Source organism: Microchirus variegatus (assembly GCF_963457635.1).
Source record: "Microchirus variegatus genome assembly, chromosome: 5".
In the NCBI taxonomy this organism is placed as follows: Eukaryota; Metazoa; Chordata; class Actinopteri; order Pleuronectiformes; family Soleidae; genus Microchirus; species Microchirus variegatus.
This window is the reverse complement of record NC_139806.1, coordinates 4,435,822-4,452,071: the sequence shown is the minus strand read 5'-3', so window position 1 is coordinate 4,452,071 and position 16,250 is coordinate 4,435,822. Positions and strand designations below refer to the sequence as shown.

Sequence of the window (16,250 nt, the reverse complement as noted above, 5' to 3'; positions counted from 1 at the left end):
ATCTTGACCACTCATCCTAATTAACGTGAGCGTTTAAAATTATACCTTCGCCTCCACAAATGCGAGACCTTAATAAATATTCCCTCAACTTTTCTGGCACAAAGTGAGAATCCGTGTCGAGAGATCTGGAGGAACTTTCCTATGGCGGCACGTTGCCCACACTTTCATTTCAAATGCCTGTGGTTTTAAAAGTTCAGTGTCATCCTTTTAATGTTTGGTCGGATACCTCCGACCTCTTCATCGCAGCGTTAAAGGTTTCTCTGGTTTTTCCAGCTCCAGCGGGAAAGTTGTTCGTCTCTGTGAAAATAATTATATGAAATAAGAAGAGTGGGTGAATGTTTAAACATTTAAATTGAGTCATATTCCCTGTTTTACAGCGTGTCAGCTCCCCTTTGCAGGCAGTGGGATCGCCCACTAAGCTACAGCGCCTGGCTTCAGCCTCCTCTGATATGCCCAGCTACGCCACGCTACAGAGAGTGTCGTCGCCTAAACAGTCACCGAACCGACTCGCCAAGTCCTACAGGTCAGTTTGATTCAATAAGGAGGGTTAATTGTCAGGAGCAAAGGAGTTTACTGGTCCCAAAAGCACAAAAACAATTTATTTGTAAGGGAACGACTTGAAGGTCGATGATCAATACCTATCACACGCCAATTAGTTCAACTCATGACGGGATTATGGGCTTTGAAGAACTCCATTTTCTCTGCAGTTTGTGACCCAAACAAAAGCTTCGTGCTCGACAGATCTACAGTGGCGTTCTGTACAGTGGTGTTTTTGTTTTTGTGTCTGTGGAGACACAGCTTGACGGGTTTCACATCACGACTAACAGAGGGGAGGACGAGCTGCGCTAGTAAAGCGAGACAGCAGCCACATTTAGGTTAAGGAATTAACCCTGGCTCTCTGATAGAAAAGTGAGGTAGAGAGATACTAAAATAATTGTAGAAAGATGATTTTAGCCTTGGAGAGACTGCCCTTTTTTGGTGACAGAAGTTACACACTAGAGCTTTAAAAAGTGCTTTGTTTTGTTGCTGTAGTTACAAGAAAAAGTGGGCGGAGTCTTCCATTTGTTGTAATCTGCAGTCACACCACTAGATGTCACTTATGACAGTAAAAACGGACTATGACGATTATAAAAACACAAAAACACTTTCTCTCTCCAGCACGTCATCACCCATCAACATGGTCGCGTCGGGCGGCGGCTCCTCCTCGCCGCTGCCCATGGCGGCGTCGCCGGGGGGGAACCACGCCTCGTCGCCGCTGCACCAGCTCAGCTCTGTGGTGGGAAGCTACGCCACGCTGTCGCCCACCAAACGCATGCTGCACCACATCGGAGCCGAGACGTACAAAATCTCCCACGAGCTTTACGCCAACGCAACGCTGCAGAGGCCTGGGAGCCTGGGGGGTCGAGGTCAGGACACCTTTTTATTATTATTATTATTATTACTACTGTTCATGTGTTGATTTCATGATGTTTTAAATGTCAACAAAGCTTATTTAAAGGTAATTATGGGCTCTGAATTCAAGTGTGGTTTAATGTTTTGCCATGGACATGAATGTAAACATAAATAAATAAATAGAGTAGTTGCTTTATGTTAATTTTATGTTTAACGTTGTGGGAACCTATTTTCTGTCCCAGCACATTTCAAAATTTCAAAAGCTTTTTTTCTTGGAGCACTTTGAGTAGCTAGTATTTATGTTTTAAAAACTTGGATATTTAACGTTCTATGTTATTTGAAATAAATCTAAGTTAAAGTAAGATATTGACAAATTGAAATGTTGACACAGATTTACGTCCATAAAACACTCATACCAAAGTTTTATTGGAGATTCTGATATGCATTATTCAAACAAAACATGGATTAGATTTCCATTTCCACCAAAGATAATTTATTCTGGTTTTTTTTTTAAGTGCCAGACTTTGGCTTCTTTAAATAGTGAAATTGAAAAGTATCTTTTAAATGTGTTAAATTATATCATTTCGTAAAAATAACAATGCGTTTCAAAGCTATTATGACAAACATAGCGGTAATAATGTTATTTTTCTCGTTATCTGGAAGAAAATCTATCATTGTTGAGTCGCTTGTCGTGTAAATATTTGATTTTTGTGTATTTACCTGTGTGTGAGACTGAATTACGTGAATCGGGCGACGAGCTCTTCCCGTAATCTGCTGCTTAAATGATGAGGATAAATGAGGGACTCTGAAGACTGTGATGAATGGATTCTTCTGGCATTTTAAAAATTTAAAGAGCAGAAAACATGAAAGCTTTCCCCCCCATAAATGTTTGATGAAGTCATCCAAAATTCACAAACTCACTTCAGTGGCTTCAGAATTATTTGCTCTCTAATTTGTCTCACTTTACTGATCCCATTGATGATCCCCTGACTATACGGCATGCCCGCGCCCTCTCCGTTATCCATCTTCCCATCTGTCGTGTTCGTGTAACCTCTTTGGTTTTTGTTTTTTTCCCTCCCAGGCTCCAGAGGCTCCTACAGCAGTCAGCTCAGTCACCTGGGAGCCGAGCTGAGGCCTCTGCAGTCTCCTGAGCACCACATCGACCCCATCTACGAAGACAGAGTCTACACCAAACCTGGCCTTAGAGGACAAGGTAAACACACGCACAGAGATGGAGAATGATTTGTTTTGTTCCGCTGGTCCTTGAGATCCTTGAAAATCAGCCTAAATAGACATGAAAGTGCTTTGAAGAACAAGAAGTTAAGTTGATAGTTGGGTAAATGTCTCCCCTTGTTTGTTTGTTATGACGACACTACTACGTTATTATAGTTCTTTACCATGAGTGAAAGTACCTGGTACCTTTTTAGTACCTGCTCTGACGAGGTCCCAAGTGCGCTGAGCCGATACCAGAGCTGCAACTTACCTTTATTTTTCGTAATCTGTCGATTGTTTTCACTATTAATCCAGTAATTGGTCCATAAAATGTCAGAAAACTAGTTAATGTTTGTCAAACCTAGAAATGATGATGTTTTTCGAATGTCTGATTCACTTTTAATGATTTCACAAAGAATATATTCAAATTTAAAAAGGTGAAACAATCAGAAATCTCGTTTTAATCATGAAAAAAGCTTCAAAACTGAATCATCGATTAAAAAATAGTAGACGATTCATTTAGTAATCTCTACTAAAGTGTGTCAACACTGTGTCGGGCCACTGATTGGTCAGAGAGTGTCGTCACTGGACGTCCGACACAAGAATCAAAGCGAACAATGTCGAACTGTAGATCAGTTAAAAAGACTTTAAAAATCCTGAAAATATGCGTTAAATCTGCAACATTTAGCAAAGATCATGTCTAAAATCTCAGGATTTTATTATTTACAACAGAGGAGTCTGGCGTGTGTAACGACAGCACTGCTGAAAAACTGTCGGACAGAGTCTGCGATTGAATCTTTTCGTTAAGCCGTGCTGGACCTGTACAGCCGTAGAATACGTTGTTTAGTTGCCCTTTAAACTGTTTTAATCTGATCCATGAAACATTCATAAATGGCTCGTGAACTATTTATGCAGCCATGACTTGCAGTTTTGTGAAAGGTGTCAGCTGGATTGAAAACATCAAAACCACTCGTACCGTTTGGATCAGGCCTGATTGAGACGGTGAAGTTTCCAAAAATATTCTTCAAACGGTGCAGCACTTAAAATAGCAGCAGCATCTAAATTTAAAAAATATGAATAAAGTCATGCATCAAAGAAATGTTTTGCACGTTTAAAAAAAACAGGTGTGTGTGTTTTTATATATGTAAGAGATGTGATCGTGTAGAGCTGTTTACACAATCAGGTAGGCAAATCCAATCGGGGTCTCAATGGCAATTTGTCTCTCAGTCACAGTCTGTTAACTAATTAGTTTCACGCTTGGAAATTAATCTCAATTAATCCCGCGGGCGTTTGCTTGGGTGCCTCGAAATCAAAGCGAATCGACTGTGTCGTTTGTGGCGTCGTCGCGGCGCCGTCGTCCCTGTATTCAGTCGCACGAGTGCGGAGAGAAAAACTCTTATAAAACTGGTTCCCCCACAAGATTTTGCCCCAAGGAATTAAAAATGGCTTTGAGGTCATTTGTGTTAGTGCCACATGATTCAAGTACAAGGCTGTGCATGCAGGTCACAACCGCAGCAACAACAACAACAACTGTCAAAAATAATACATTAGTTTAAAACACCGCAAAGCAGCACCATTAAAGCCCGACTATGTTTCAAGGTCAAGCGAGTGGGGAAACGAGCAGACGGCGTTCCACGCCTGACTTCACATCACAGGTGAATATCCTCAGGCTCAGTCGAGGCTCCTGCGGTTTATCCAGTTACACGCACACAGAGACGGGAACCACGTCCCAAATGCTTCCCGGTCCGAGTTCGTCTCCCTCCCGGTTTGAGACGGACGAAAGCATCCTGTGACGCTTCTGTGGCGTTCTGTCGGAGGTCGCCGTCGTCGTCGGGGGGGGGGGGGAAATAATACAAACGATGACGATGGATTACTCACTTCAGGCAAACGACGCCCACAAAAGCCCCCGGGGACCGACATATGGCAGCCACTGTGTGCTAAATGAATGTATCAGCAAAAGCCGCCTGATTGTTTTAGTCGTTTAATACAATTAAGGCTGAATATAAACAGTGTAGAGTGCTGGCCTTAAAGGAACGCACTTATGAGCTTATTCTCTAAGATTGATATCTGCCCCTCTCCAAACAAAAATAGTGCACATGTGATTCCTTTGAGCATCCTAGAGTCAGAGTTTATCAGGGAAGGACACCGAAGAAACAGATAAAAAGATCTGCATACACTATCGTTCAAAAGTTTGGGGTCACCGATACAATTTCTTTGTGTTTTCCGTTGTGTTTCGTCAAAGAACCAGCAAAACTGTTTTCAGCTGTTTTCAATAACATCATTACACAAGGGTTTTCAAGGGTTTTCTAATCATCCAATAGCATTCTAACGCAATTAGCGAACACAACGTGTATATAATAAAAGAGAAGAGGAAGTTGGGAGTGGCAGAGAGGAGGTGGGATTAGATCAGGGATCAGATCTAAGCCCCTTCTTGTTTGCAGTGGCAAAGGTCAAGTTGACAGATGAGGTCAAGCAGGAGTCTTCGTGGACTATGAGAGTAGGGGACAGGAGGAAGAAAAGCCTGGAGAGGTAGAGGAATGAAGGTCAGCAGGAGCGAGCTCGTGAGGCAGGTAGTAAGGGCAAGATGCAAGGTAAACTCTTAGAAATAAGGGTTCCAAACGGGTCCTTCTACACGGTCTGAGGTTCTACCTGGAACCATTTGCTTCTGAAAAACCCTTTCCTGAAGCAAGTATTTTTCAAGGGTTCTTGGTAACACTAATGGTTCCAGTAAGAACCATTTTGATCCAGAGAAAACCTCCTTTATTCTTTTCTGAATAAAGGGTTTTGAAAGAGTTCTGTGTAGAGAAAATGGATGAGTTTAAATACCTGGGGTCAACCGTCCAGAGCAAAGAAGAAGAGAGTCAAAGGGAAGGCCTACAAGACGGTCGTGAGACCTGCTATCACATACACTCTTAGAAATAAAAGTGTTAAGTAGAACCATATAAGGTTCTTCAGCTTGTCCTCAAAGGAGAAGCCTTTTCGGCTCCAGGTGGAACCTTTTTTTTATAAAGGTTTAACGAGGACCATCGTGAAAGACAGCAGGCAGAGCTGAAGACGCTGAGTGACCAGGATGGACAGGACTACAGGTGACTACACAGCAGCACAGGTCGAACAGTTTGGAGATAAAAGTCATGAGAGAGTCATGGTTGAGATGGTTTGGTCCCATACAGAGGAAGGACAGCGATTCAAGATAGAGGATAGATGTTGTGAGGGAGGACATGAGGACAGTTGGTGAGACAGAAGAAGACACATGGGAGAGGACACTATGGAGGCAGATGATGAAAGGGTGAAAGGCTGAAAGAAGCAGAATAAAAGAGACAAACGCCCTCATGTGGATAAGCCGACGATCACAATATAATTCAGCAATATAAAGAATATAAAGTGTATGATTAATAGGGACGCAGGCTGATAATTGCACGCCACTTACGGTACGAGTAATTAAATTTAGGTGCAAGATTTAGAGCTGTTCAGGCTGCACACAGCACAGGGAAAGAAGGAAAGAAGAAATATCATCTGCCAGACGGGAGAGCAACGAAAAAGACCGGCAGGGTCAAAGCGTAGGAAGAAATAAGCCTCGAGCGGTAAATGTCAGTGAGGAACACAACTGTATTTACAGTTAGGTTAGCAAAAGATGGTCAGGATCAGTAAAACAACAAACATCCCCACGACCAACCATATGACAATGGTTCAGTCCTTCTTTCAAACAGGATCACTGCTGAAATGGTGTGCGTTTCTTTTGTCGTTTTTCATTTTACCTGTGCTGTTTGATTTCCTTAAACCACACCTTAGTTTTTCCATCTAAATCGCCTTCTTAAACTCGCTCAGCTCGTCTGAATGTACCTGCTGATTTGTAAGGCGGCTCCTCGCTTTGTCACATTGATTTACTTTTTATTTTTACTTCTTCCCTTTCTCCTTTTTACTTGTTGATGTTGATGTTGTTTTTGACTCATTGTGGATGTGCGGCACTGTCTTCGTACCTTCGCTCCTCCTCCTCGTACCCAGTGATGAACCAGTTGTACCAAGAAGTCCTCAACTATCTGCTCTTTCCCTACGCTCCTCTTCCTGCTTTAGCCCCGCCCTCCCCTGGTGTAGACCCAATCCCCTTGCAGCGAACGGGAAGCCAGAGCGCCACCGCCACCTTCCAGAGAGGCAGCTTCGCCACAGGCGGCGGGGCGTCCGACTACGGCAACCCGTATCGCACGCTGCAGTTCTGCCCGTCCACCGAGTCTCCGTACAGCAAATCTGGCCCCGCCCTCCCTCCTGAAGCCGCCCTGGGCCGCTCCCCGTCCGTGGACAGTATCCAGAAGGATCCAAGGTGAGAATTCAAACCAAACATCTTTCACGTTGATTCAGCTCCAGCTTTTTTTGGAGACGAAGCCCTTTGTTTTTTCCGCTCCCTCCCCCACTTTCACAAACCTACTGAGGGCCAGATTCGCCAGAGTCGAGATAAATCACCGTCGATAACCTGCAGAGCTTTCAACAGCGAGAGCAAACATGTCAATGTGACGCCAAACAGTTGGTAGCATCTCAGCAGAGCAGTGACTGAATCTGGGCTTTAGTATGAGGCGCACATCACACCACATCTTTCACTGTCCTCACCAGTTCTCCTGGGTGTTTGGGCTTTGTTCACGCTGCCATACAAATGTCTGCACACACAATACTAGGCCGACTATAAAAGTTTGTTGTCGCTGTTTTGGAGGGGAGGTGACGACCAGAGTCACGTTCTGTGCAGTGGGCTAGTTTATGTGAGCTGTGTGTGTGTGTCTGAGAGAGTGTGTATTTGTAGAGACGATTGAGAGACGGTGGCTCAGTTCCAGTGTCCACCCTCACTGACTCACTCATTTCTCTTTAGACATTAGAAACACACTGAATTATTGTGTTTGTCCAACTCTGGACTTTTCAAATAAACACGTGTGAACACATTCGTCCAACTGGAATTCCAATTTGAGATACAACTGCATGTTCAGTCGTACCAGAGTCAGACTCGTGGTGCCTTCGAGTCCTAGTCCGATGTCAGAATTTGTCGGGGTGATTGTTCAACTGTAACCCTGCCAGTCGGAGCCCCAACACAAGATTCCAAAAAGGCTGCCACTCACGTCAATAGTAAATTGAACTTCGGTTCCAGGTAGAGTGTTGCTATTGCTAACAATGGCTGGCCATGCTAGTTTGTGACGCCAATCCCGTCGAGCTAGCTGGAATTGAACAAAATCAAATTTCTGGAAAACAAACTAACTCGCCGAGATGGTACGATTGGGATATGAGCTCTGTGTATATGTTCCAGTTGCAGTCCGATATCGGAATTTGGGGCAAAGTCAAGGTTCAATTGGAACCACGTCCCCTGAAGTCCAACTCGGAAAGTCGGATTTTACCTTTGATTGTGCTTTTCCGTTGAATATGTATCCGTGGACGTGTTTGTGTAGCAGGTAGAGCTAACAAAGACTCGCCATGACAGTTTTACCGCCTGACTTTTCCAACTTCCGACTTCCAATGTAAATGGAACACATCGTCGAGCTCGCACCCCACATTTTTTGGCCTTTTATCACGCTCTCATGTGGGCGTGGCTTATCACACAAAGTGACGCAGAAGTAGGCGGAGTGATACTAAAGTTAAAGGCGAGAAAGAAGTAAACACTGGAGTGCTAAGAGCAATAAATGCTTCTCAAAACTAAAGATGGGCAAAAGTTAACCTCAAATCATAACTAACAGTGCTACTCACACCACCAGGGGGCGACTCCACTGGTTGCAAACAGAGCTCTGTTTGAATGGAAGTCCATGTCTCGTACATATGCAGTATATATAAATTCACACATTTTAGTACATGCAATAATGGAATACGTTGTTTTGTCCTGAATCGACTTATTGTGACTGTGGTTGTTTGCAGCCATCGCGCTTTCTTTCCTCCACCCATTGTTTCCACGTGTGGTTTGCTTATCTCTGTGCATGTTGCACTTTCATCGTGACTTTGTCGACATCACCGATGTGCAGCCTCCGGCCTCCACACGTCTGTGGATGCGACGCATGGCATTTCACTTTGCATTCACGCTGCGTTAAAGAGAGGTTCTTAATCATGTTCAGGTGTTCATGATAAATCAGTGGATAATCTGAATTTAGAAAGTCAACGTCTGCTCCTAGATTCCCCTCGCAACCACGTAATTGTAGGCTGAATTTATTTATAGGTTCATGTCTGAGTAATTTACTATATTGTCAGTACAAAGAAAGCTGTGTTTTATTCATGAACAATTTGCTGAAGATAAGGAGAAATAACACTCAGGTTTTGGTAGAGTTAAGGCTTACAACGTGACAGAAAACCCCTAAAATTACCTATAAATGGCATACATCACTATGGTTTTTCACCACTGTTCTCTGATTGAAGTACTGTGTTTCGCTGACGACTGAATAGTTTATATGAATAAAGACAAAAAAGCAGAAACCTTCAATTATTGTGTAACTTTTAAGTTAAAGACATGAATTAAAGAAGAGCTCAATAAGTTTGCATTTCTTTGACTATTTTTTTGTCAAAGAGTTGTTTATTAATATATTTAGATCCCTTATTTTGTTGTTTACTTGCAAATTTCTTTATCTGCCTGATTATTCTTGTCCGTAACGCGTCAATTCAACGGCTAGGTTGTTGTGTTGGGTGATGGCACAGTAGTGCTGCTGTGTACGTGTTGTGTACGTACAGTTACCGTACAACTGTTTCCTGTGTACACAGAGTACATTATGACCATCATTTTGAAAAAGAGCCTCTCTTTAGCTGACATACCCACCATCCTCCCTCCACCTGCTCCACATGCATGTCCTCCACCCTGCTCACCTCCTCCACCACTGCCTGATAACCAAATGTTGAGAGAGAAAGATGAGTCTAGTTGCTTTTTCTTCTTCTTCTCCTTCTTTTTTTGAATTGGTTCTACTGACTAATTTGTGACCAGACAGCCAACATATACCTCTCTTGTTTCTCTCTGCCTGTCCCCCCTTCGATAGGTACGATCCCGAATTCCTTGTGTGGAATCAAAATCAAGCCGAGCAAAGAATGACAAAGTAATCCAACTGTTTTCTACCTACCTTACCTTTGTCTCATTCACCAAATCTCTCCATCTCCTCCGTATGACACACACACACACACACACCCCGACTGACGCTGATGTTAACGTTAGTCGCAGCATGAGTCTGACGGCATTTCACATTTGTATTTGTCACCCATGTTGTGCACAGTGCTGTGGAATCTCATGTATTTATTTAGCAATAGTTGGAGTCTCAATTGGACGCTCAAAAGACTTGGCATTTAATTATGACCTTGCAGATCACAGATGTGAGCACAAGAATGTCATTGGAAAATGTAAATTCACTAGTTGGATTCATTTTAAATTTGTAGCTTTTTTTGTAGCTTGTAAATATTCCTCATTCTCTCTTTGGGCTTTCCATAATTCCACCATCCATCAATCCATCATCCCTCCATCCATTTATCTGTTTGTTGATTTACTCAGTCACTCGTTTGTCCTGGTGATTTCTGAATGTGCTTTGTGGCCGTCGTCCTGTTTGTGTGGCCTCCTGCTTGTTCTTTTTGGCAAACTGATTTTGATTTTTGCTGAAGTGGTTTCCAGGTAATTATAGGTGCACTATACTTGATGGATCTGGATTTGTGAGCTTAAAACACAGGTACATGTGACTAAAAATTGGTTTAGTAGGGCTTGATTTGTGTTTACCAAACCTGGAATCAACGATGCTCTCGAATATCTTGTTTTGTCCGTCAAAACAAAATGATTCCGTTTGAAGGATTTCCTTGTTATATGGAGCAAAGAAACCAGGAAATATTCATATTTAAAGGCGCCATATGTAAGAATGTGGCCAAAAACAGTTACTACATTCAAATTCAAAACACCGAGGTCTTTTAAGGTTTCCTTTTCTGACGTAACTGGCAACCCGTGGTTGCTCGGCAGCTGAGACTCTACTGACTGCAATGATTGGTAGACGGGGGTAGGTGGCGCCACATGACGCCAAAACATGTTTTCAAAAACATAAACATGATTTGCAGTCTGCAAAATATATATTTTTTAATGCAAATATTTTGTCTGTACTGTTGTTGTTGGTGAGTTCAGTTTGTTATATGAACATTATTCCTGAGTCTCTGTGACATATTAGGAGGATTTTATGCTTTAGATTTATTACATAATGCACCTTTAAGAAGCTGAAAGAATCAAAAACGATTCATTTGGTATTGGATTAATAGTCGTTGCAGCCCCTAAATACATTTTAAATCTCAACCAAAAAAAAAAAAACCCTGAATGAATCACAGAAAAATACATGTTTCCCACCTGTGGAAAAGGGTTTTTTATTAGCGTGTATCTCTGTCGCTGGTGTTTTGGGGGGAATGAGTCATTGTCTCGCTCTGCCTCCTCTACTAAAACTCACACACACACACACAAACACACTCAAACACACAAATGTATACCTGAAACAAATTGTTCACTCCCTGCTTTCACATCACTCTGTTCCACTAAAAAACCCTGACTCACTGAAAATCCTGTCAGCTCCATGCAACAGACTCAATACAAAAAAGAAAAACAACAACTTTATTTATTTATTTATTTACCAGGTTTAATTAACCTGGTGTATATATTTAGGTTGTTTGAAAGAGACATAGGAACACACAGAAACACACAGTGAGACAAGTGGTGAAGAACTAAGAGTGGATTACTGCCAAATAACACATTAGCTAACAATACATGAGGATAGATAGATAGATAGATAGATAGATAGATAGATAGATAGATAGATAGATAGATAGATAGATAGATAGATAGATAGATAGATAGATAGATAGATAAAATATAGCTAAAAGTATAGCTTTCTAGCTAAAATATACATAGCTTGTTAGCTAAAATTGTATCTTGCTAGCTAAAAGATAGATAGATAGATAGATAGATAGATAGATAGATAGATAGATAGATAGATAGATAGATAGATAGATAGATAGATAGATAGATAGCTTGTTGGCTAAAAGATAGCTAAAAGTATAGCTTTCTAGCTAAAATATACATAGCTTGTTAGCTAAAATGATATCTTGCTAGCTAAAAGATAGATAGATAGATAGATAGATAGATATAATGATAGATTTCTAGCTAGATAGAATGATAGCTTTCTAGCTAGCTTGTTAGCTAAAAGATAGATAGATAGATAGATAGATAGATAGATAGATAGATAGATAGATAGATAGATAGATAGATAGAAACACACTTTTTTTTTTCCCGAGCAGCGTGTGCTTTCCAAATATCCTGCATATTCTTTTTCTTAACGCAGCAGGAAACCAGTGCAAAACCTTCTCCCCAACTTTTTTTTTTAACCCAAAGTTCACAGATGGCTCCGTTGGTATTTGCTCCTCCCGCTGTGATGTTGTCACATGTTGCTCGTGGCCTGAGAGCATTTCCTCCTGTGGTTCTTACTCTGTGCAACGACTAACAGAGAGGGAGTGGTAAAGTAGTACAGCTTCAGGCTACAGTTAGAGAATGAATGAACCATTACAGCTCAGCTTTCTGGGGCAGAACACACACACACACACACGTTATCTAGAATCTGACTGTAGGTACAGCAGATTGGTTCCGAGTGTTAGTCGTTATATAATGGAGTTTGTAAATCTGAGTTGAACAGTGCAGATTTCCACAGTCTTGATGACTGAGAACCTTCACAGACATAACGAACGCATGTTTTTACCGGGTTCGGCTATGTTTACGAAGGAATTCAAGTTCCCTTTTCAAGTTCATTTCTGGAACAATGCTACGAAGCTCATTTTTAGCTGTTAGCATGAATGTTTATCGCAAGACTTTGGGTTCACTCTGTCTCCAAAATCCCTGGTAATTCAGTGTAAAAGAGGCTTTAGTGAAGTGGATTGTGAATGTGAGTGAGTGATTGAGTGAGTGTGCGTGCATTAGCGTTAGCTTATGCTGCTTTAAACTGCATGCTGGAGTTGTTCTGCACCACTTAGTATGCAGTGTGTGTGTGTGTGTGTGTGTGTTAAATCAGGCCGAAGTGAAATTATCTCCACAGGGACGTTGGACTGTTTCTGCATGGAGAATAAGGTGCATCAAAGGGAAATGGCTTCCCCGTTAAACAGGGTTTTACATGTGGCTCATATTTCTCCTCAACTGTCTTAACATTCTAATCAAAACATTTTTTTTTGCAAAACACGATTTTAAAAGAAGCAGAATGCATCACAAGTCGCTAAACTTAAGTTCAGAGGGAAGCGCTGGTGTTAGCAGCCACACGGTGACGGAGCAAATCTCTTTATTTAATTCATGTCTTTTTATTTCTTTTGTTTGGTTTTTCTCGTTTATTCACCTTCTACCTGCATTTTCTCCAGTGATTAGCATTTTAATTTAGGGTCACACGCACACACATTCTTGTCTGCCATTCTAAGTGAGGACTCCCATCGACATAATGCATTTCCTAGCCTCTCACCTTAACTAGCTAACAATTTTTGGTTCCCAGAACGTTACCTTTTGGTTGTCCTGTGGTTGATATGGAAAGTTTTCCTAATGTTCCCCTAACGTTAGTTTTTGGTTGCACATTTTGGTTCCCACTTTGTCACAACCTTCATACGACCTTTGGAGAACATTCTCTAAAGGTTCCCAGAACGTTCCCCTAACGTTAGTTTTCGGTTGCACATTTTGGTTCCCATCTTGTCACAACCTTCATACGACCTTTGGAGAACGTTCTCTAAAGGTTTCCAGAACGTTCACCTAAAGTTTGTTTTTGGTTGCACATTTTGGTTCCCATTTTGTCAAACCTTCATACGACCTTTGGAGAACGTTCTCTAAAGGTTTCCAGAACGTTCCCCTAACGTTAGTTTTTGGTTGCACATTTTGGTTCCCATTTTGTCACAACCTTCATACGACCTTTGGAAAACGTTCTCTAAAGGTTCCCAGAACGTTCCCCTAACGTTAGTTTTTGGTTGCACATTTTGGTTCCCATTTTGTCACAACCTTCATACGACCTTTGGAGAACGTTCTCTAAAGGTTCCCAGAACGTTCCCTTAACGTTAGTTTTTGGTTGCACATTTTGGTTCCCATTTTGTCACAACCTTCATACGACCTTTGGAGAACGTTCTCTAAAGGTTCCCAGAACGTTCCCTTAACGTAAGTTATTGGTTGCACATTTTGGTTCCCATTTTGTCACAACCTTCATACGACCTTTGGAGAACGTTCTCTCAAGGTTCCCAGAACGTTCCCTTAACGTTAGTTTTTGGTTGCACATTTTGGTTCCCATTTTGTCACAACCTTCATATGACCTTTGGAGAACGTTCTCTCAAGGTTCCCAGAACGTTCCCCTAACGTTAGTTTTTGGTTGCACATTTTGGTTCCCATTTTGTCACTACCTGCATACGACCTTTGGAGAACGTTCTCTAAAGGTTCCCAGAACGTTCGTTTTTGGTTGCACAGTTTGGTTCCCATTTTGTCACAACCTTCATACGACCTTTGGAAAACGTTCTCTAAAGGTTCCCAGAACGTTCCCCTAACGTTAGTTTTTGGTTGCACATTTTGGTTCCCATTTTGTCACAACCTTCTTACGACCTTTGGAGAACGTTCCCTAAAGGTTCCCAGAACGTTCCCTTAACGTTAGTTTTTGGTTGCACATTTTGGTTCCCATTTTGTCACTACCTGCATACGACCTTTGGAGAACGTTCTCTAAAGGTTCCCAGAACGTTCGTTTTTGGTTGCACATTTTGGTTCCCATTTTGTCACAACCTTCATACGACCTTTGGAGAACGTTCCCTAAAGGTTCCCAGAACGTTCCCTTAACGTTAGTTTTTGGTTGCACATTTTGGTTCCCATTTTGTCACAACCTTCATACGACCTTTGGGGAACGTTCTCTTAAGGTTCCCAGAACGTTCCCCTAACGTTAGTTTTTGGTTGCACATTTTGGTTCCCATTTTGTCACAACCTTCATACGACCTTTGGAGAACGTTCTCTAAAGGTTTCCAGAACGTTCCCCTAACGTTAGTTTTTGGTTGCACATTTTGGTTCCCATTTTGTCACAACCTTCATACGACCTTTGGAGAACGTTCTCTAAAGGTTTCCAGAACGTTCCCCTAACGTTAGTTTTTGGTTGCACATTTTGGTTCCAATTTTGTCACAACCTGCATACGACCTTTGGAGAACGTTCTCCAAAGGTTTCCAGAACGTTCCCCGAACATTACCTTCATGCGACCTTTAGAGAACCTTTCCCAGAACCTTTTAAGTTGTGAGGACCAGACAAAATACACACACATGCAAACCAGTTCTTAAAAAAGGATGTTCTGCCTCATTAGGACCAGGTTTTGGTCCTGACAAGGTCAGTGTTTATACCACGAAAAGTCCTAAAGAGGTAACAAAATACAGTTCTCGTTAGGCCCAGGTTTTGGTCTCCATGAGTACTACAGGACTACAGGACTACACACACACACACAAACAAACCGCCTCTCTTTGTGTCTCTGTAGGGAGTTCGGCTGGAGGGATCCGGAGCTGCCAGAGGTGATCCAGATGTTGCAGCATCAGTTCCCTTCAGTCCAGTCCAACGCTGCTGCCTACCTCCAGCACCTCTGCTTTGGAGACAACAAGACCAAGTCAGAGGTACAGAAAACTCACACAGGGAGTCTGGTTTTTGTCAAAAACTCTGCATGGATGGTCTCAAACCTGCCCTGATCCTTCCAAAACCCTTCCTTCTTCTTTACCTAAGTGACACAAACCGACTAAATGTTGTGTAGCATCTCCTGTGCTAATGTGAGCTAAAAATGCAGATTTTATCCATGGACTTTGGTCCCTGCTGACGGCCATGTTTTCTCCTCTGGTCTAAAGAAACACAACGATCACCTGAGTCAATGTTAAAAAAAAAAAAAAAAAAAAGGTTCAAATATGAATAAATTCATTTGAATATGTATATCATACATTTAATAGATTATTTCTGAAGCAAATTATAGGTTATCCTTTGCACTGCACGTCTTTTAATTTATGTTAGTTGTTTCGGAGATAATCCTATCGCCTCATGTGAGCTTCTATGCCTTTTATTTTTTGTGTGTTTTATTTATTATTCTGCACAGCACTTTGGTCCACTGTGGATGTTTTAAAGTGCTTTTTCTACGGATAAAGTCGGATTGGATTGGATATTGGACCACATTAATTTCATAAATTGAAAAAAAAATACTCATAAATTACCGTCAGATTGAGCCACACTCATGTAAAGTCATTTAAAAGACAGATTTCTGTTCATTTGTTATTTTAAATTAACTTTAAATGTGGCTGATTCTGTAGACACATTCATTGCCAAGCTTATTACTTGAGTAGCTTTTACTTTTAAAAATTAAAATTCTGAATCATGGTCCAGTTAAAGACTTTCACCCACAATGCATCAGCCGATAGTCGATTCACCTCTGCGTCGGGCAACGAAGGACACGTGCAGGATGTTCTGTCTCCTTCACTTAACTGTGTTTGTGGTTGTGTATGAAGGAGACTCAGTCTGTCCTTCATCGTCTCTGTGTCTGTATTAAATAAAGCAGAGAGGTTCGGAAAACCTCTGCACTCAGAAAAGCTGTTTTTTTGGGGTTTTATTTTTAAATAAAGAAACCAGATATTTTGGGCTACTCGTTTAGCTGCTGATATAACAGACGCGGCGTATTAT

At 41.6% G+C, this 16,250-nt stretch overlaps 1 protein-coding gene across 3 annotated transcripts in view; it reads left to right on the top strand.

Moving 5' to 3' along the window:
- The window catches only part of ctnnd2b (catenin (cadherin-associated protein), delta 2b), a gene marked incomplete at both ends in the record, with an annotated part of 96,391 nt that overhangs the window by 42,142 nt on the left and 37,999 nt on the right, over positions 1-16,250 (top strand). The window contains 6 exons of one of the 3 annotated variants that reach the window (XM_083889326.1): positions 378-523; positions 1,159-1,400; positions 2,474-2,605; positions 6,676-6,919; positions 9,585-9,641; positions 15,073-15,205. In XM_083889326.1, the coding sequence (XP_083745452.1) occupies positions 378-523; positions 1,159-1,400; positions 2,474-2,605; positions 6,676-6,919; positions 9,585-9,641; positions 15,073-15,205 (954 nt within the window). Of the gene's footprint in view, positions 1-377; positions 524-1,158; positions 1,401-2,473; positions 2,606-6,606; positions 6,920-9,584; positions 9,642-15,072; positions 15,206-16,250 lie in introns of all 3 variants that reach the window. The other 2 variants (XM_083889324.1, XM_083889325.1) reach the window with 2 other exon arrangements.